At 43.5% G+C, this 22,773-nt stretch overlaps 1 protein-coding gene across 1 annotated transcript in view; it reads right to left on the reverse strand.

Moving 5' to 3' along the window:
* MSN (moesin) overlaps positions 1-22,773 on the reverse strand; it is a 47,640-nt gene that overhangs the window by 12,109 nt on the left and 12,758 nt on the right. Inside the window, exon 2 of the mRNA XM_055727394.1 lies at positions 7,703-7,786. Coding sequence (XP_055583369.1) covers positions 7,703-7,786 — 84 coding nt within the window. The remainder of the gene's footprint in view (positions 1-7,702; positions 7,787-22,773) is intronic.

Genomic DNA, 22,773 nt, shown 5'->3' on the forward strand with positions numbered 1-22,773 from the left:
TATTAGCAGAACATACAGAGACAAAACCTACGCAAGGTCATACAGCCTACAAACACTATTCCACTAGAGTCCATGAAATTATTCAGCCTGTCCCTGTTTGAGTACGAGCTGGAGAGCTGGCCTAAAGCCCCTGCAAACACAGTGGGACCTGAGGCAGATAAACCCTTGCTTGTGCACATCACATAGCAGGATGCACACAGCTAAGGAGAATTTCAGAGAAGAATCAAGAGTTTGCTGTATGCTTTGAAAGCGTGTGGTACAAGGAGAGGAAGAAAGGCTGTCCCAAAGCCTAAGGAAAGCTCTGTTCTGAGCACCATTAATATCTGAATGGGATGTAAGCTCCCCCTCCGTTGCATGTAGCTGCTTGCCTCACTTCCATTTGTCAGCAGCTTATGCCTGGGAATTCAACAAGCTGGACTGCCTGCAAGGAACTGAAAGGAATCAACCGAGGCCCTGCACAAAAGGACTTTTATTCCACAACAGAAGTCTGCACTGCAATAGCAGTGACAACAACAAACTGGACAGAGGAGCGGGGGAGCCAGTACAGCACATCATCACACCCCCACGCTGCTACTGTATCAGGGAGGGGGGCACACGACACAGCCCTCCTCCCTACCTCAGCTCTAGCAGGTTATTTAGTTCCGTTTAGCAAGGGAAAAAGCATGAAGAAACAGCTTTCTACAGCTGCAAGGAGTCTGGCTGGCAGCTAGCAGCTCGATTATGTTTGGGCGTGTACAGCATTCAGAGCCCTGAAGAACTGCGAGATGTTCCAAAAAGCAGACAGTAACTGGCAGCAGCTGAGGATGAAGAAGGGCTGACACACAGCACAGGACAATAGAGAGCACTGTTTCACACAGACCACTGCACTTCAATACCTAAACTTTACACTCTTAGCTGGAGAGTGACATCTTTTCTTCATGCCAGGGAGAACATTCTGTCAGTCCCTGGGTCTTGTTTAGCCTCCAGTACAAGGCTTAGCCTACAACTGGCAACAGATTACAGGCAGCCCTAATATCCAGCTGCCCCACAGTACCTTGACCAGCCATGACAAAGCTCGCCATCAAGGGCCACTAGCCTAAAATTCCACTTTGTGAGCAATACTGCCGCAGGGGAAAAGGTGCAGTGAGAGTCACCAGAAATGCCCCTTCTTCAGACAGTCTAAGCACACAGTATTATTATTATTATTTTTTTTTTACTTAAGTTCAAAGAAACACAACGCCTTCCAAGTAATCTTTTCTCTCACTTCTCCTTACTCCACATTTTCCAGGTCTGCATAACTCCTCCTGTCCTTCCCCTCAGCTCTCACCCATCTCTCTCTGAACTATGTTCTTGCCATTGAATGCTGTCCCACAGCTGAAGGGGCCATAAGCAGCCTCTTAAATGTAGATTTTAGCATCAAGACGATGACTGAAGGTTGCCCTCATTCTCAGCCCAGGAAATACACTACCACAATGGCAAACAAGCATGGGTCCTGCCCAAAAGCACCATCTACACGTGGGCAAGACCAAAGCATGCCAGCAGAGAAGACTACATTCCACTTGGACCAAGTTTCTGGGCCAAAGGCCAAAGCAACCCAGGCTATACCACAGCACAAATCTGTCTTGAATCTCACCTGCTGTGCTAGTTAAAGATGAAGCAGGCCTCTCTCCCTTTGTGACCGGCATGTCAAGTACTTCTGAGAGAAACCTGCTAGCAAGCTTCATTGCTGGAGGAGCTCTGAACTGGTGCCACACCTGCAGTTCCGTAAGCCATAGTCAAAACGTACTTAAAACATTGTCTTCCAAGTACCCTAACGCAACACCCAAGATGGGCTCCATCTACAGCCATATTCAACTGTTCCCCTTCCATGTGGCAGATAGATATATTTCTAACTTTCCCTTTCCAAGGGCTAAAATGCCAGAGTGCTAAATGACAGGATGTTCTTTTGAGTTTTTAAGCTTATTACAGTTTGCCACTGAACCCCTTAGTAACAAACAGTCCATTTTGGGTTGGCTACTGCTTTTATAAAAGCCAGTAAGTTTCCACATGTTCTTGTGAAATTTGAGACATTTCCATACCACACAACCACAAGCTTTCATTACACAAATGAGTTCTGGGGTTTGCTGGAAGAACCAGTCACTGTCCTGAGACTTGCTGCTTTCCCCCATTAAAATGACACTGAGTTTTCTGTTCAGTGCTTTCATCTACTGGATCAAGTGCTCCAGACCAGTTTCCTATGCATTTAAACACTACTAGGGAGGGCTTTACTGAGGTCCTAAAGGCTTCTCTACAGTCTCGCCCCTCACAAAGCTTAACATACAGGCCATGAGAGACCATCTGCTTTTACTCCAAACACAGCTCAACTCAGCTGCAGTTACTCAAGAGTCAAGAGCAATTTTCACCCACCTGCACTGTAAGCTTTAGCGTAAACTGGTACTCTACAGAATCATTAAAATCACTGCATCAGATAAGCAAGCTAGGGCAGGGCACATGAACTCAGAATCTTAGGAATCCTAGTGCTTAATGAAATCTGTAAGATCCTTAAGAATTTGTAAGGAAAAAAAATAACCCCACACTCTACTACATATTAGTCTCGATGCTGAACATAAAATACAGCATCAGTGACTAGGTTTAGAGTGAGCAGAGAGATGCTTATTATTACAATTTTAACCTATAGCCAAGTGGGCTTTTCTATCACCAGCTCAGTTTTGACTCCAAAAGCTCACAAAACTGAGGAAAAGCCTCCTAGGAAGGTTAACCACATGCTTTCAAAGTCCAAAGTGACAGATGGTACAGTTTTTCTAACCTCACATTTCTCTTTAACCTGTGACTTGGCTTCACTGCTTTTAACTGGACAGAGACTGGGAGCTCCTGGTTACCCTAAAGGCTTTTTCTGGAGTGGCATGCTGAAGCCACCATCTCCTGGACTTTGCAATGTGCAAAAGTTAGCATCAGAAGAACTGAAGTTTGCATGATCAGCTATAGGCTCTGAAAGCACTAAGCACATCACTGAGAAGCAAATCTGTTCTAAAGTTGGAGAAGGAGAGTTCATTTTAGGTTGGGGAAGGAAGTGCTGACTGAACAGTTTAGTAACCACAACTCATTGTTAAAGGGATCCTGCTGTAAGGCCTATCAAATGGGTGGAGATTGCCACCCATCAGCTGCATTCACCACCCAACAGACCTAGGATAGCAGACAGCTAAGAGTCCTCCACCAGAGGCTAGCGAAAATAAGAGGCTCTGAAGGGAAACGAAACAACAAGGCACCAGGCAGGATCCAGGGTCAGAAGTGATCAGAAAGAAAGCATTTGAGAAGCTGCTGCATACAGCATGTGCATGGAAGAAGGGAGTATGTTTTCATACCACAGAAGTCAAAGCAGTTGAGGATTTTGTGCCTAGCCTGTAAGCAAGCTGCCTGAGGAGCATGGAAGACGCAGCATCCACTAAAACAGGGCATTTCTGTGCAAGCCTGCTAGCCAGCTATGGGGCACTTTGGCAAGCAAGTTAGTTACCCCTCTCCCTGTCCAAGGAATAGGCTAGACCTCTCACACCCCAACAGGCCAAAATCTCACTGATTCAAGTTAGAATCAATTTACCCCCCCAAAAAAAAAAGTTTGAGAGGAAAAAAGATTGGACGGACACAACTTCAAAGCTGTCACCAGCAATAAGTAGCTAAGCATTTTTACCAGAGAAACAGTTAATCTTTCAAGTGTAGGAGACCTATAAAGCAAAGAAATGCTGCAGTTTACACACTAGTCTCCCACCCAACTGCACCTCAGTCTGATACAGACATGGGTCAAAAAAAGAAAACAAGCAGCTATCATTGCAGTGTCTGTGCCCTGCATCCCCAAGAAAGCAGTATTTCTAGGTACCTGTGAAATAATCAGGCCTGCAGGATAAGCAGCAACCCTGACAGGCACAGTCCATCCTCAAGCTCTGCTCCCACTCCTCAGCTGCTAGTGATAAATTAAAAGAAGAGTTACTGGTTTTCCTAGTGAGTTGATAAGTGCTGGAGTTCAGCAGATGATGCTAAGAGGTACATAAGCAAAGCTGCAGCAGACAGACAGTACACTCCTCCTATCTCAATTAATCCAGCTTTTGTCCATGCACACAAGCTTAAGCTATTTAACTTAAAGCTGTATTATTACAAGCCTAGGGGACAGGGTGTTACCGGAAGCTCTGTAATATAAAATCATTATGTTACTGCACCATATATCAACTCAATGATATTTCTACAGCCAGCTACTTGACAACTTCCAAAGCTGTGAGGCATCTGCATTGCTCTATCACTACAAAAATTCACTTTGGAATTTACCGAGCAGGAGAGGAGACAGGAACACTTCTATCTCAAGCTTACTTACCTGCTGTGGAACTCAGACTCAAATTGATCCTCCTCATGAAGCTACTACCTAGACACAAGCTTTCCTAAAGTCTTCTGAATCCTATTCAGAGTAGGTGTCAGAATTATGTGTGGCATAATGAATGTATTTAGCTACCTTTATACACAACAGGTGAAAAGAGATATTGCCTAAATGTTACTGACCAAAGCCAGTGGCATGCACCAAGGTAGCTGTGCAGCTAGAAACCTTGGCAATGCTTAGCAGCTTCCTTTTTGCTTAACTCGGAAGTGACAGCTCAAAATGAAAGGGTACTCTAGGGCAAAAACATGCAGGATCTCTTAAAATTTTTCTGTGAAAGAGTCAAAAAGTCAGGTTTCACACCAGAAGGTCCATGTGCTGCAACAGCAAAACCTTAACTTTGCTTTGTAGAGGAAGTATCCCTTCCCTCAAAAAAGCATTGATGAAAGCAGCTCCTGTTTCAGAACCAGCACCATGCAGAAACCACTAGATTAGTAATTCCAGCAGCACAACATAGTTTAAGGAAGCTAGCAAACGAACAGCCACAACTTTGTTCTTACACACAGCATCATCTAACCCAAGACCACCTCAGGACAGAAAGTGACATGGAGTGAACAGATTATCAAACAGCAGTCACTGCTTACTCCCCATTAGCAGTATCGGTAGGGAGAACAGCTCTGGACTATCCCTTTACAGAAACTAATCCACACAAACAGATCAGCCATTTGAATCATACTGGATATATGCCAACTGACGATATATTTGAAGCCCCATCCCCGTACTAAAGGGAACAAGTTTAGTATGTACTGTCAGCTCACTAGAGGCTCTCATGTTTTGATTTGGTATTCAGTTAGTTCTTAATGCAAAGATCAATAATCTGTTTGAGCATGTCCACATACAAGAAGTACTTGCTTTCCTTTATGTGCAAGTCTGACTATAAGGTCTTTTTTTGCAACAGAAAAGAGCCTTGAATTTTCTATTTAAAAAAAAAAAAAAAAAAAGGACAGTCTGCTGTGTATCTGCATTCAGAGACCAAGATGAAATGTCTCCCATTGTGGCAGAAGCCGAATAGCTACCTCCTTTGCAATTAGTTTCCTTAATTGCAAAGGGCCAATGATTAGATTGCAGGGCAGCAACAGCAGCTGGGATCAGACGACTCAACCACTCACATATGAGTAGCCTTCAAAACTCCTTATTCATGCTAGAGCTGGGAGACTTTTGAAATCCCCACATCTACTGCCAATTCCCTACCCTACTGCTCACAACATTCAAACCCTGGCAGAGGGTTACTCTTTCTACCATACTGTGATAGGTCTTTTACTCATCATTTAGTCAAAGCCTGGACATCCGTCACTAACAAGGCTCTAGACTATTCATTTCGGTATCAGCCTTATCAGGAACCAACATCAATACCTCCACAAGGAAATCTTGTGTGTTAGGCAGTAGAAAAGTTTAATTCTTATTCCAGTGAGCATGATATATAGACAGTATAAAAAGATTGTGTCCACCAGACCTCTTATAAGTAGCAAATGTTTAACAGCTAGCTTCAGACACTTTCTGCTCTTCCAGCTCTACCTACAATCCAATTTAGCTGAAGTACATACTGTCTTACTTACATTAGCAACTTAAAGCTCTGCAACAGCATTTGTTTCCTCCCTTCCCAAAGAGTTTACTATGGAAAAAACAGAACTTCTGTTCAGACAGATGCTGTGTGAAATACACTGCAATGAGGAGAACATGCAGCTGTTCAAGAACAGGACACAAAGGAGTGAAATCAATTATTAAGACATGAAGAGTTCCCATAGTAGAAACACAATCAGATGCTTCTCAGAGACAAGCTGCTGAAGCCCCAGTCTGCCACCACAATGTCAGTTTGAAGCAAAAGGTGCAGATGCTCTAGAGCTGACTGAAAAAGCAATGTGCAGATTAGAAACACTACTGACTTCAGTAGTATCACTTCTTAGCACTTGGGTGATTTGCTTGGATAATGTCAGAAACCAGGTATTGAAAAATAATCATGGATAGCATCCACATGAAGAACACCCCCTCCAGAAAAAACACAACCCACGATTCACTTCTTGATGAACTTGAGGGCATGTCACCTCAGCTTCACTGGCATATGCTCCCATGAGCTAACTCTGGTGGAGTTCCACATTGCACAGATGGATTCTGGACAGAATCCAGCTCACATTTCTATCAACCAAAGCCTGGCAGAGACCACAAAGGGCTAAAATACATAGGAGCTACTACGTAGTAACACAGAGACAACTGAAACTACACTACAGCTCAGAACTTTCCTGAAAACCTTTCTGCTTTTCCCATTATGAAAGGATGCTCTTTCAGTAAAGCCTAAGATCTCACTCCCTCCATCTCACAGGGCTGGGCTGCAAAGAGCAATATAACATCTAGTGTTGAATCATCCAGCCAAATGTAAGAGAAAGTAGTAGTCTGTGGTTAAACATCTAAGAAAAAATTTAAATTCGGTTTAGTGGCCCCAAATGAGATAGCTGACTTCCACGGGTGAGTCAGCCCGTAAGTTTCTCTCTTAATTAAGATAGGTACTATGTACAACTAGCCCCAGAACACTTTGCTATCTGGCTGGCAGTTCCTTCATCTTGTCATTAATCCAATACTCATTTTAAGCTGTGAATTTACTGTTCAGATTTTCCTTCAAGGAGCAAATCCATGGCCTTCAGGACTACAGCAGAGAAACATAGTGGAGCCTGTCGAAGTTTCAGCTGCTGTAACTGACAATGTCTGTCTGCAGCTGCTCCAGCCTTGGGCTGCACATACATCCCTGCTTCTGTCTGGGCCAAAGCAGGAGGAAATTTGCCTAGCCAGTGGATGCTGAAGAGGAAGGCTAAAACACCCAGACGAAAACAGCCCTTTCCAGTACATAGCTTCTCTTAAGATTTCCACCAGGGCCTGAAGCAACTGTAGAACATCACTTCACCTGCACTTAAGGGCTGTGGCAACATCTGAAGCCCAGCTAAGCCTCTCCTGTTTTAGAGACCAAGTACTCTTTGAAATAAATTACATTATGCTCACAAGTAAGCCAACCAGAGAGAGCTTACTGGCTCCTTCATAAGACTTATCTTATGAATTATGACTGAAGACATCCAATTATTATTATTATTATGAGCTATAACGACAATTCAGTTCATTGGAGGTAAGAATAGCTATGAAAGCATTCTTGGAGATTAAAAAAGTGTAGTAGTTTTGAAAAAATGTACAATTTCTTATTATACTGAGTTGTCTTGAAGTTATTATACACACTTGTCACTTAACCTCAAACTGTTTTCTTTCGCCTCAATAGAATCACAACATCTTTATCAACTTTAGATCTTCTGCACCTCTATCACTTACCTGATCAAACAGTTGCTTCCCTGTAGTGTTGGGCTGGATGGCAAACTCCAGCTCAGCATCCATGGTGGTAACACGCACGCTGATCTGAAAGACAGAAAACACATCGTTACAACACATTCTCTATGTGACACTGACCAATAATGAAAACCAACATCTGCCTACAGCCAGGGACCAGCCGCCAAGCCTCCAGGAATTTAACTGTCAGCAGTTACAAAGTCATCTGCCTTGCCAGCACAGTGTTCCCAGTTCCCCCTGTATGATACAACATTCCTGTTCCACAGCGTAAGAGTATATCCACTCTGTTTCTACTAATATTCCCATCTATGTATGGACACAAGAGCCATTTACAGCTTATAAAGCTTACTTTCTAGTATAGAACACTCTGGTGTCTTTCACAAGAGCACAGATGTTTCAAGCCACACACCCAGACATCCAATCCTTCCATTTGAAGGATCAATGTCAAGAAAGTCCCTGGAAGCATTAACAACTCTGCGTGCTACAGAAGACTGGTCAATACTAACAATACTGTTCCACTCTCCATGGGTATCTGCAGAAAAATAGCTCACAATCCCCGATAAGCTCTCAGGGCTTTGGGTACGAAGCAGACAGGACACAAGGATGATCTTGCGTGCTAAGGCCAAAAGTATGCATGCTGAACTAATATATGCACTAGCATGTGCAGGTGCTTCACAAACCCATAGAAGTATCTCTATATAGTTGCCTACTGCTTTCCTATTCTTTCAGGAAGGTAAAAGATCTTTAAACATTGCAGAAATAGGTTCAGGTGTAATTTAATACCACAGTCAAGATTTCATGACAATGTCAGCCTTAGACATGAGAAGTAAGATCATCAATGGTCTTTCAAAAGGAGCATTATATAATGCACTCTGTCTTGACAGGAAAGCCTCAGCATCACGTTTTCACACGTGAAATGAAAGCAGCAAGGGAGTTCCCAATTTCATCCCACAGAAGCAGGACATCTGTACATCTCTCAGCAATAGCTCTCATGAAGCTAGTTAAACAGCAGAGGCACTTCACCTCAAAGATTAGTGTAAAACAGCTTATTCCATGCACAACTCCTGATCATCCACGGGAAAACATCATATAGATTCTTCGGGGTAGATAGGAATACTCCTGCATGAACACAGATGATGTAACTTCTGACCAGGCAAAGCAAGGCCTGCAAGTACACCAAGCTGTCTGAGAATTCATTTCTATTTGCATACCTATCAACTGAAAAAGGTAGGTATATCTCACGATTTATGAACACAAGCTGCAGATATTTTAGATCAAACTGTTTTAATGCTTTTCCATCACAAAGATTCAAAACTTGAAGTTGTACAGACCTAGCACACTGACCTTGCCTTCACAGTTCTCCTTCCTGTCAACAGCCATTTACCCTGCATCAAACCTCTCAGAACACCACACCAGCCTTCCAGAGGTGAAGGTGGGGGAAATTATGCTGAGAACAGTTTTAGCAAGAATAACTCGAAACTTGCATTTAGACTATAAGTCAACCAAAAAAGCTAGACAGAGTAAGCAGAGAAATATTCAAGGAACCACCCAATACTGATACGATCACAGCCACTTCTGATCCCTGTATGCCTACTGACTACATGGACAGATTTCACACCTTGTTTACTAAGAAAGCAGCAGCAGACTGCTGTAGAGCTACAGCCAGGATTTTTTTTCCCCCATAGGCAAGAAGCATTCTGCTATTTAAGACCAAGTCAAGTGCCAAAAGAGACCACTACCTACAAATACATTTTCAAGTTTCCCAACAAGCCTACTTGAGCCTAGGCACACCACTATTTTGTACTTTATATCCCCTTGTGATGAACCTAAAGGTTTCCTTGTTTCAAGTTCAGCTAAAAATTCAAGCATATCTATAACAGCTTAAAGGTAGGTTTAGCACAGCAAAGCTGAAATCAAGAAGAGCTGCAGTTCTAACTGCTGCATGCATAAGCAATGCTATTTAGACATCATTGAAGCAAAGGTTATCATGAACAAGCAGACCAGGAATAAGTTGGTTTTGAAACCCTCTGACATCATGAATTCGTACTGAGGAAAAAACCATCCCAAGGAAGCAGCAAGGAAAGAGCAGATGACCTAATCTCATAAGCAATCACCCTTTGTTTAAAATTAGCTACTTTCAATGACATGAAGTACTGTAAAGTTATCTTGCTATGCCTTCCCAAAATTATTTTCCTCAGATCCTAGGTTGTTGACAATTGGCTAATTTCACAGTGCTTTGGTGAACCAGGAATCCAGTTGCTTGCCACAAGGACTGAACACTCCCCAAAACAGCCTTGCTACTTAATACTTGGAAGCAGTCTCTTCTATCAGAAAGAGCGCTGGCTTCTAAGCCTGACTTGCTCAGCACACCTACCAGTGAGAGCAAAGATGTCTGTAAGCCACATTTAAGTATAAGAGGGGTTACATTAAACGAGCATTAAGCAACAGGTTGCTTTTTCCTTGTTGTAAAGTATTTCCTGTTCACCTAAAACACTAATGTACCAGCTATCACGAAAGAAAAATAGTGGGTTTGCTTCTACTGTTTAAGGATAAAACACTGTAGCTACTCTTATCAGGTATCATCAGCATGAGCAATTGAACGCTGAACTATCTGAGCACAGAGGAAGCACCAGAAAACAGAACTGAAACAGTTGTGGCAGCTCTTTGAACCTGTGACCAAATAGCTTTTAAGCTATTCAGAGCAAAATAGACCTTAAAATTTGAAACAAAGCTGCTTCAGTAATTATCCTCATAATTCATGCAGAATACTTATCTGTAAGACTCACATCTTTGTTAACACACTAAAATAAGTTCCCACGCTGGAACCAGCAAAATTCTTTCACCATCACTCAAATGCACTCAAGCTATGCAGCCAGTTATCATCCTTCCATCAGCACATTCAACAGGAAGACACACACCTTTTCCCCTTTGCAGAAGCTCCCTGTGCTCAAGATGAGCAGCAGCCTCAAATGGCGTCCACACTTGCAACTACAGTCTGTTCTATTTTAAAAGACAGCAAGAGCTGAGACACTGCAGGAAACAGGCCTATGCTTTGGCCAGCCACACCCAGGCAATGCCAGCTTCCCCCATCCCATCGGAGCAGTAATACAGTCAACAGCACACTGCTGTTAACGGGCGGGGGGCCGAGCACGTCCCAGGCTGCACCGATGACATTTTAACTGCTAGTTTTGCAGTAATTTAATACTTGGTGGATAAGTTAGTTTGCTGTAAAACTGAGCTTTGTTAAGCCTCACTGGTGTGCAAGCAACGTACAATGGATTTTTTTCCTATATGCTACCAAGCCAGGTGGTGAGGCTTTTCTCCTGAGCCAGTTGTTGTGAACTGGAAAAACAAAGTGAGGTTTCTACCATTTCAGGTGGTGGGAGGCATGGCTCTCCATTCCCAGTTAGCAGATAAGAGACCTAACAAATACTGCAGAGCAGATGCAGCTTTAACAAGTGCTTTGTTTCATTTCAAGAGCCTGCGTACTGGCACAGAAATACAAATCTGTTCTAGCACGTAAAAAGGCTAAAAAAGCAAGCACCAAGGGAACTTCATTCTGAAAGATACCCAGGGGCCACCTCACTAACAGCAAGTCAGTCCCACCCATCTTCATGTGCTCTGCCTGCAGCTCAGCCAAGCTACGAAGAGACCTACAGACCACCATCATGTCCGACAAGCAAGTACCAGGCACTGCATGTTCACTTTCATCCTCCTCATTTGAGGTCTCACTTTTACTAAAACCACTTTACACAAGGGTTACACAACAAAAGTGCTATACTGAAAGAAAGCCAACATGATCCAGTTTCAGCATGATTCAGACTCTTGTTTGCCTTGTCCCTTGAGAATTACCCTGCCAAAGCACAAGTGTTTAGCATTAACACTTATTCTAAGAAAATACTCAAGATTCACTTGCATTAAGCTTTAGTATGGCATATTTCTAAACCATCTAATGAGATTTTTCCAGGTTTGAGGGCTGGCATAACCATCAGCATGCTTACCATTTGGGTTGCAAACAGAATAAAATGTTCCTCAATAAGATAAGCAACTTCATCTGCTAGGCATATACAAATCTAGCTCTGTCAGCCCAGGCAGGCAAGGTGCACACTGCTGAAATGTAAGGAGGAGGAGTAAATACAGCGAGGAGACATTGCCCACTAATGATCAGATCACAAGGTTCACAATGGCAGCATTCACACCAGGTATACACCCCTTTTCCAAAATTTGTTAGTAAACTTTTGTCTTAAAATTTCAACACTCAGGAGATGTTGTTAGAAGACTTACTGGATTTCATCATCAACAAATTTACCCAAAAACCCCTATCTTAACACAGTAAATTACACTCAAATTCTATTTAAAGCAACTCATTGAGTTTTTTCATCACAGCATTTACAATGCACTCACTGCTGCACCCAAGTGTCTGCAACTCTCTGCATTCTGCTCAGATCTTAAACCAGAGGTTTTATCCTAGTATGTGGCCTCAAAATAGCCTTCTTTTGGTTTTCCATCATCATTTAATATAGTATTTTACATACAAAGAGCTAGCAACATTATATGAAAAGCTTCCTGAGGTGGCCATCCTGCACATTACAAGAAAATTCGAGTATCATATTTCAACAGGCAAATTTACACTCACCAAGCTAAAAAACACTCAAGAAAAAAAGCCCACATTTAACCGATTCATTTCATAATAGCTACAGGAAAGAGCTAGAAACCTAGCAACTCTTCCTCTTCTCTATTTGAGGAATTACCATTGTTCTACCAGTCTAAGCACAGCTAAAGATTGCCACTACCAAAGCATACTAAAGAGCTTCCTGCTGCCAAGGACAGCACAGTGGCCAGGGCAGGACTCCTGTCACAGGCAGAACCCCTTGCATGGAAGAGACACTGTTACAGCCACAGAGCTGCTGCAGCCAAGAAAGCTCCTTTTGACAACTAAGAGCTTTCACAAGCTACAGGACACCACCACCCTCCTCCCATGGTGTTTAGCAGGCTACAGGAAACACACTTAATAGACAGTGGTACCAGGCACCTATTTGCACCATCTTTTCAGGTGTTTTAACATTGCCCATATACCTTCAAGTCTCACTTTCTGCCCAACTGAGATTCCCAGCAAGTTTTACTAGCAGCAGTGGCTATCAGTTACCTTCCAGGTCTCTGAGCGAGCCCTACTAATAACCTGCTTTAACTACTTCCCAAGACAAAAATCTGTAGCTGCATATGGCACGACAAACAGGAAAGACTGATACCGCCACACCAAGGAATGGATGTATTATTTGTACTAATGTCCCAGCGCACCGAGTGGTGCAAGAGGTAGAACAGACAGTTCTGTTTGTCGTAAGCTGAGACAGGAACAGGGTACTAGGAAATTCATGTCAGAATAATAGGTAGAGTCAGCACAACAGAGCATCAACCTCTGCAAAACCCTGACCCTGAGCTAAAGCTTCTTTCCTCCCTGGATTTCCTAAATGAAAGGAAGCTGTTTATACCCTGCTGGTCTGAGGGCTTCAAGCTTCAGATACTCATGTTTCCCAGCTTCAAGCCATAAAGTAGACTATTTTCTGGGAGAAAATGGCATAGGGAAGAGTTATACTTGACTGTTATGGAACATAAGTAATCCAGTCAAAAAGAAATTCCAGGCCATCATTTATAGACCCCTCTATGCTATAGGGCACCAGTTCACCCAGCAGCAGTTGCTGCAGGTAAAGATACTAGACCAACAGCATGCATCAGTTTCAACAGCTCTGACCAGAGAAGCACATCAAATCCAGCTGGAGCTGCACAAACTCTGAACTCAACACCACATAAGGCACTCTAATAATCTAAAAGCCTTCCCAGTTTTGGCTTTCAGCAAAACTAGCAACAGTATAGTTGTTACAGTGAGAATTGCTCTCCTGTCCCTTAAAACACGGAAGTGTTTTCTGTGGGACAAATGCTCCCCAGGGCTGCACTTCCCACCACACCAGCAGCCAACGCAGGCCTGCTACAAGGACAGGAATCACATGCCAACCTACAGAGCGAGACAGGGCATTGTGCTCTGCTTGGCCTCAGAAGAGTGTCAGAGGTAATGCCCCCCACCTGCAGCACCACCAATACTCACAGACATCTGGCTTCTTCCCGAGTGCCAGCGCTCTGCTGTAACAGCCCTGGGTCCTCTGTGTCAGGGTGAGGATGGAATCGGGTCATGTGAAAGTGCTTGCAATTTCTAAAGGGATTACACTTAATTAAACCAAGCCCCCTTCCAGCAGTCTTAGAGAGCCTTTTCATACCCCTAAGCTCATCAGGGAATGGAACAGCAGCAGGCACACCCCAGGTACCAGCCCCAGCACTGCAGCCCTGGAGACAGCCTTAACCCTCCCAAGGGCTCCCAGGAGCATGCCAGCCCTCTCCACCACCCTCCTCCCGGCTCAGCTGGGGACATAACTCATTTCAGGGGAGCCACAGGAGGGGCAATACAGCTAAAGAGGCATCCCATTCCACCCCATGATGATAATTTGGATAAAGTCACCGTAATATAGTGGATGAAGATGCCTGCCCTCCTTTGATCCACTCTGTACCAGTGAGCCCCAAGTACAACTTGTGCTATAGCGTACACATTGTAACATCACCCTTACAGTCACTGACTGTGTCTTGGCTTTGTTTTGGTACCTAACTACAGCCTGTAGCAGGAATTCACCTTTTAAAGAATCCCTAATGATTTTAGTGCAAAGCCTGAAGACAAAGAGCTGATGATACATCTTTTAGTCATCTTATAGTAAGATTAAAAATGGACACAAGCAAAGGTCATTAGCTGAAAACATTTTACCAGATAAAGACGACACCCCCATGATTGTTGTAAAAAGAAGGGGGGGAAAAAAAAGGGAAAAAACCCCACCCAAAAATACACTTTCCCCACCCATCCCCTGTTCTTTCTGAACATTTGGCAGCACAGCATCTAAGCTCATTTTGCAGAAGTAGTTGTCAGTTATTCAGTTGGGGCTATTTTTAATGTCATTTCCGACAAAATCAGATAGATATGGACTTGACTGTACCTTTCAGCCATATGCTAGTCATAAACAAACCCCAGCTGTCTGTACCTGCTCTATGTTGAGACATTACACAGGATGGTCAGCTATAGATCGTGGAACAAATATCTGAAGGTACCAAGATGCCTAGGGATGTTGCAGCTTACTGCATTTCTTGTGTTGTTACAATATGCACCCAACCACCATTTAAAACCAGCTCAATACTATAAGCTTCAGATGACTTTACATGAACAAGACACATGGCTGTCATTAAAGCAAAAAAAAATGCCAACTGTAGCAGTCAGACTCTGCCAGAAATGACAGGTTTACATGAAGCTTCCGTCAAATTTCATCCATTGTTATGCTGAATTCCACAGCTCAGTGTCATCTACTGAGGGAAATTCCAGTTTGTATCTATAATAAAACTAAATTAAAAGCCACCTACAGAGGAAGGGCGGGCTTCTCTGTGGGCTGCCAATGACAATAGAAACAAGAGACTGGGTAGTGCAATCTCAATTAATGGGCTCAACCACTTTTTGAGTTCAGCTTGGCAGAGACATCAAGAACGGTAGCCTGGAAACACAGAAAGAAGCCCCAGTAACAATTTTTTTTCTGGCCTGTTCCCTTACCCCCACCACCCCTGCAGAAGGATGGAGGAGATCGTACACCCAGCATGCTATGAAACACACATCACTGGGCTCTAGACCAAAACATGAAGAACTGGCAGCATCCTCCAGATTCCACTGGGAAGTGCGTATTGCTGCTGACTGATCTAGAGATAGTTCACCAATGCGATCCTAGTCTTCAAGCAGAGTCCACAGCCACTGGATTAACGTGCAGAGCCCTGTGGCCACACACGCAATATACTGCTCTATCCCAAGCAAACCACCTATATTAATCAGTTCATTTAAAAAAAACACAAAACACCAACAAACTGCCTTCATTAAAAATCAAATGACAGATAGGCCTGAGCATCCTCAATAAAATCTCATACTTGGGTCAGTATTTGAACTCAAAATGGTTAAAAGAGCAAATCACATTAATTGCAGCATGATTATCATATACAAGCAAGCTGGCCAAATGATAAACTAAAGAAAAGCTGGGAGACGGCACCACTAGCCGACATCCCAGGCAGACAGACAGTTCTGCCGGCTCTGGTGTCCTCCGACACTGCAGAGGTGCTGAGCTGTGCCCAGCTCCCAGGCTGTTAATGCACGAGCGCCCAGCCCGGCCAGCAAAGCACCAGTCAGGCTAAATCTAACTAGATTTGCACTCACATGGTCTTATTCCTTCCCTGTGAAGCAACACAGGAGCAAGCCAGTTAAGATGCAGAAACTGCTGTGGAGCCACACCTTAATAAAGTCACATTACAGCTGTCCCCCAGCAACCTCCACCACTTGCTCTCAGTCCCCAGCAAGGCAATGCAGTGAGCAAGCCACAGCTTTCACATAGCTTCGCAAACCAAGACGTTGAGGACAGCAAGAGGAAAAAGCTGCCACAGGAAGCAAGCCACAGCAACAGCAGGCAAGACTGAGAAAGTTCACAGCTTTGAAGAGCCTGCTTGCAGAAAGTGAGCTGAGAAAGGGTGGAGGAAGGAGAGCCCGGGCTGCAGGAAGCCAGACATGCCCTGTGACATACATGCACATCTGACACATGTCTTGCTTCGGCAGAGGCACCGAGGGGGTGCTGCCAATGCAGAAAGCACTCTGCCTGTAACTTCCAGCAAAATTCACCTTTATAGCACTGATGTATTCACACAGGGCAAGGGGGAAGCTGGTTACAGCACACTGGCCATTAAAAAGCTACCCTGCAGGTCAGCCGCTCTAAAAACTTCCACATTAGTCACCAAGTGCTAGAAGTACCTCAGTCCCATGCAGAGCTTGGAAAAGCAGAGAATTTCTGCTTTATCTAACAAAAGAGTTCAAAGTAAGTTGGTTCTGTGTCCATTCCCAACAGCATTTTCTATACAAGTTTTCTGACAGGGTTTCTACCAGGCATTGCATCCAGTGGCTGAAAGAACCAATCCCTACTCTTGGAAAGGGTAAGGAGAAGAGACTGACTGAGGTTGCTCTAAAAATCTGGAACAAAACCTAATGCTAAAGCAGTCAGCTTCAAAAAAGGAAACCAAGTGATTTATCCTAACATAAACCCTGTCATACGGTAGTATCAGAGCCCCAGATATGTATTTGTTTGGCTGTTAACAAAAGAAACTATTTCGAGATAAATTTTGACTGCTCATCTCCCAGTGATAAAAAAATAAATTTCTTCCATATAGTCAGTGGTAAACAGGAAAGTTCCTACAAGAAAAAAATAATCAGTTTCCTTGAAGACACTTGCTGCCATTGAAAAGGTAATGCCTGCAGAGCAGGGCAACACAGCATCGTTGTGTTGGTTTTCTGGTTCTCAAGACTAGGTGTGAGAAGCCACAACTACCTTCCATTGAAGCCCCCCTTTGCAGCTGATCAACACCTAGTATTCAGAGGGGTCTAAGGGGATCTTATCTTCCTTGCAGGACATGTCCATCAGGCCAGAGATCAATTACTCATATCTAGACAGGGAGTCTACTTCAGGCATCCTTACATGAACTAGGGCTTCTTTTTTTCCCCTCAGGCGGTGGAGAATCAGATTTATTACCTCCAAGGACACTCTCTGTAAAGAATGAGGTCTCCTTCAAACCACATTCAGAGCTCATTAAAGGGCTTAAAAGAAAAAAAAAAAAAGCCTATTCCTTATGCAAAGGGACTGACATTTGCAACTGCCTTACTTTAGAGCCCTTCATTCACCCACCCTGCCCCAACTTTTCAGTTTTCTCATAATCAATGTTTCAAAGGTCCAGAGCTGTCATCTTCAATTAGTACTAGAGAGCACATGCTAGTAATACAAGAACACAGAGACACACAAAGCCAGGGCTATGCCAATGTTTCTTAATAGGCTGGAGAACTCAGCATTTTAGAACTCTGGAGGAATCATTTACCCAATTTCAGTAGTGATTTGATTTGGGCAGGCAACTTTTACAGGAATAAAAGTTCTACTTTATAAGAGTATTACTATAAAGTTATTCACTCAAAACAGTAACAACAAAAAAAGAAAGACAGGGAATTCCCCTACCCCTGCACAGCATGGCTTCTAAAATCATTAATGACATGTTTCCAAGTTAAAGCTACTTGAATAGAATTCCTTCCTTTTCAAGCGAGCAGACAGCAAGTTGTCATATCCTACCAGTGGTGTTTCAACACCATAGCTGCTAGCAGCTTGCCACGCTGTCCACAGGGCAAAGAGTTTGACAAAAGGAGTTGCAAGATGAGTGTACTAAGCCAGTAAAAGAAGCTGTGGGTGAGTCCCCCACATTTACAGTCACATCCAGACACTTGTATGCCTCTTATTACACAACTTACAACCTCGTGCAATGGATTAATTCCTCTATTTTTGCCATTTCCTTTCTCATAAATAGATTCCTCACGCACCTCCCTTTGCTTTCCTTTAGCTGTTCCAAGCCATTAACGTTGCTGTTTGCTATTTCTTTAGAACTAGTTTGAAGAGGCCCTTAGAATAACTATTTTTGTACCAGAGAGAACATCCTTTGTAGGCAAAAAACAGGAGACTGAAGAAGAATCATGGGGGAAAACCCTGACGCCTTTTCCCCATCATCTGGATCAGGAGGTAAAGCTCAAATAAAAATCTAGCAATGCAGTTGCCATCATTCAGCTTCCACACTCCAGATAGCTTTGTGTGTTTTTTTGTAAATACTCCTTTGTTTTATGCCTGTTAGAAAGTGCTATTCTCTGGAGAAACAGTATATGCCTATTACGTCCTCTGCACACTAATAGTAGGGTTGGCAGTTGTACTTCACATGTCTGAGCTTAACCACATCCCCAGCTAAAGCTCTTCAACTTAAAGGCAGTGGGCATTTCTGAAATGCCAGCAGTGGTAAGGGTGGCATTCCTCACAGCTATTGTGTGCTCCTCCTAGGCAATCCTGTCCACAGCTTAGAAACAAGTACGCTGTGCCCCCCACCCCTTCAGCTGCACACCACACACTAGCGTTAATGACCCTGCCCGCTACTGCAGCTATTTAACCAGCAAAACTGTTCCAGCACTCCCCACCACCACTGGAAGCATTTCAGATTTTCAGAAAAGACTCTTGGACAGCAGCTTTTCCCCCCACCCCTAAACTTGATTTAGCCCAGTTTTTCCCTCCCGAGCTTCACTCCAAAGGCAGGGGATTCCCCGGTACCATTTAACAGCTGCAAAGACCCAGTTCAAGGGGTTAAGCAGACAAGCCTGGTAGCCAAGACCCATTTCCAGACAGCCAATAAGCTTTCCAAACCCAGCATCCAGTGGATGTCTGCCAAAGTTACAAGCAGCTATTTTGCTGGAAGGGGCTCAAAACAAGAACAAGATCCAGACAGGATGCTAACAGGACAAGTGCGAACTGCACAGAGGCATCACGTGTACAGTAAGTACTTGAGGTTCGTGAGCCAATAGACTAATTACTCATTCCCCATGTAAAGGTCTCTAAATTCACCTGCAGTTAAGAATTGGTTTAGAGGTGACTGAGAATTGAGGGCAAATTTTAAAAAAAGCAGCTATGCTCAGACACTATGTTTACCATTCAAGAGACTTTCCACAGACAACATGAAGATAACTGCTGTGACTGAGCTGTTCCTTCCAAAGGATTCTCACGTTTGAATGAGCAAGTCAGAAGCGTGCTTATTGGTTTGACTTGTTTCTCTGTTCCTCAACTGAGAGACACCTAGCATTTCAGCTCACTGGTAATGAGAGGGGTGGCTGAACACAGGGCTGCCTGTTTCAGACATCCCAGGCACTGCCTGGGTGTGGCACATCGAGTTCTTGGCCAGCGCACAGCCCTCACTGAATAACTGAACAATAGCCAGACTTCTAGGAGCTAGAACACAGCCTTACTGTGGGATCTGACTGCCCAGACTATGAGCCATCCCTCCAGATTTAACTGCAGGCATAGTGAAGTGTGAGGTAAAGCTGTTTCATCATCCTTGCTTTGCAGTTTTATCATTTCCAGTGTGCTAGACAAATCCTGCAACTTCCTTTTGGTACAGGGTCTCATTTAGGCTGGCTGCCTTCTCCTATCCATTTAGGTCATGCTTCCCTAAGACACAGGATTTCCCTGAAACAGCTCAGTTAATACTCAGTCTCCCCACCCACACTTGCTTCCCTCACCACCAACCTATTTTAGGTTTTAAATAGTTCTGTTGGAACTGTACAGAGTTCATAAAAGACCAGCCTGTCATTGCTTAAGTACCTTTTGTTATTTTAAGCTCCATCTAGTTCAAGCACTTGAGCTTTCCTAATATAGAGCGTAGCTACCACACCAGAACACACAGAACCCTGTGTCTCAAGGGGCTCCCAAAGGGATGCAGAGATGTGGGGAGCTGCCGAGAGCATTATCAGCCCACACAGAGTGCGGTCCAACCACCAAGGCACACCATCCCACGTGGCCTGCACTGTCCCAAATGGCCTTCTTCGGTTCCCATTAGCACTCCATGACTATGCTGCAAGCAGGACCAAAGAATGAATCAGGCTGAGAATAACTCATCTGTTATTTTTTCCCCAGCAGAACCATCTCATTGGTCCCATTCACTACATTTACACCAGAGTACTGCTACTGGCGCAGATGACAGGAACAGGGAAGGGTAAGATGGCTTTTTGGGTACAATGGGACAAGATGGGCCAGGCTATTGAACCATTTCTTGCTCTTCGCTCCCAGGCACTCCTGCTTTATCCTCTGCAGCAACTCCAATGCCCAACCCTTTGGCAGAAAACTGTGTTAACGGCATGTGCACATGTGGCTTGGTGAGGGATAAATCTGACCAAGCTAGCAGAACAGAACTGATGCACCATAGAGTTGGACTGTCAAAGGCAGTGCAAGGCAGAAACACACAGATGGGACCAAAACTTTACAGTGACAGCAAACCATCAAAGCCCTCGAACATGCAACCAAGTTTATCTAGTTCATTAAAGGCTGCAATTAAATGCACACTCTCAAGTTCACACTCATACACCTCTTGAAATACATTGTTTGAAAGGAGGCTATTGGAAAAGAATGCCTGATAAACTTCAGTTGACATAAACTTCATATAAACTTCACTCCAGACAGAGATACATGCATGAAGACATTGTTAAATGTCCAGATATCCCAATGGTCAAATAAGATCTATCATCATATCTTCCTTTTAAATACAAGTCCATCACATACTACCCTTACAACACAGGGAATTTAGAGAAGATGATAGTGGGCATTCTATAGATCAGGCAGACACCATGAGACCAAGCAGTCAAAAAACTGCTACAACAGAAGGTATCACTTAGACCATTTCAGATGCAAAAGTAACACTGTGTATCATGTAGCCTTTCAAAGAAAGCCTGGTTAAACTGAGGGGAAAAAGTAAAAAACAGACCTTTTTTTTTTAATAAAAACCCATTTAATTACCCTTCCACTCCAGAGTATTTCTTCTGTAATCTTTCAGAGTGCTATCACAAAGTCTGTTAAAACAAGAAGTTACAGCTACCTGAACATTATTTGATATCTGTTGGACCCAAATGAAACGCTGTAGCTGTCTCTAGTGTTTTAGAGACGGTAAGAATTTAAAGAACAGAATAAAGCCTTACGAGTTCCAGTGGCTGCTACAGAGACAGCCTATTCCCACTTTGCTACAGGGCTGCATGTTCTGAATCAGTGCTATAAGCATTGCTAAGCAGCAGCCATCAAAAGCATCACTAACATACTGCTGCAGGACCCTTGCGGCTTAACATCTTCTGGTCTATGCTAGCTTCATGTAGGAAGGTGTTTTTATAATATTGCCTGTACATAACTAGAGACACCCTGCATAGATCAACTGTACCAGCAAACACAACAGATAGCTGCACTCACAGGTGAATGGGTTTCTGTTAGGTGTTCCTTAAAACAGGGTTTGCTTTTGATAGTTTTTAATCACCATACTTAACTAGCTCTTTTATTTTCTCCATGCCTCTGCACCCTAGAAGACAAGGTTAAGAACTTCCAGGCACCTATGCAACACTTCACAAGTTCCAGTACTTTCCAAGTTGTCTTTGTCAAGAACTTTTGTTCCACTGTACAAAAACAAGACCCTGAACAATCCAATCTAACTTAGAAAACGTTCTAACTTTGAAATGACCTCGCTCTGAGCATGGGGTTGGACCAGATTACTTCCTGGGTTCTTCTCTCTCAGCTTCACTTTTTCAGTAGTTCTGCAAGACTGCAGAGACTGTTGTGGAGCTACCTTGCATTAACATAAACATTTATAACGCTCATGACAGAAACTGACTTCTGTCAAGCAGGCAGGAGCAGTTTCCTTACATGATTTCAGTTTCGATATTTAGATCCTTTAAATCTCCTCCACAAACAGATGTTACAGACTACCTTTATGCAGCCAAACATACAGATAAGCAGTTCTATTAGTGCTCTTCCTGAAGCTGGAGGTCAAAACCAAGAAACACAACCATATAGTAGGAAAAGAGATAGCCAGATGATGAGTATATCTCCTGTGTAAGGCAACATACATGCAAATATAACTTACAAAACAAACAATAAAACTTACTACAGTAACCGGAGGTAGGGAGTCTGCAAAGCAATCTTTTGCAAAGAGCATTCATAAGTCAGCTTGAGAGCTTAGCTCTTACTCATATCTGCTGCATAGGGTTGCTTTTGGGTATGTTTTCAGGTTTTTTCCATATGCTAAGGAACAGCAGCATAGGATTTGCATGCATTAATTCAACTTTGATCAAAACTTGGGGCTCCTTGTATGTTCCTGCACACAGATACCTCACCCCCTGCAGCACATCCCCAGAAGACTAGGAGCAGTAAGAGCAGCTAACTACTCTTGCTCAGGCTTGTCATGAAAATGGGTAAGTCCACATCAATGAATCTAATAACCCACCTTTCTCTAAGGGAATGGCAGACCAATGAAATCACTTTGTTTACCAGACTGTCTGAATCCCCTCAGATCCAAATGATTTTCAAATCCTTCCGAACGCCGCCAAATCACACCTGTCATTA

The sequence above is a fragment of the Falco cherrug genome, chromosome 15, assembly GCF_023634085.1.
Source record: "Falco cherrug isolate bFalChe1 chromosome 15, bFalChe1.pri, whole genome shotgun sequence".
Lineage (NCBI taxonomy): Eukaryota > Metazoa > Chordata > Aves > Falconiformes > Falconidae > Falco > Falco cherrug.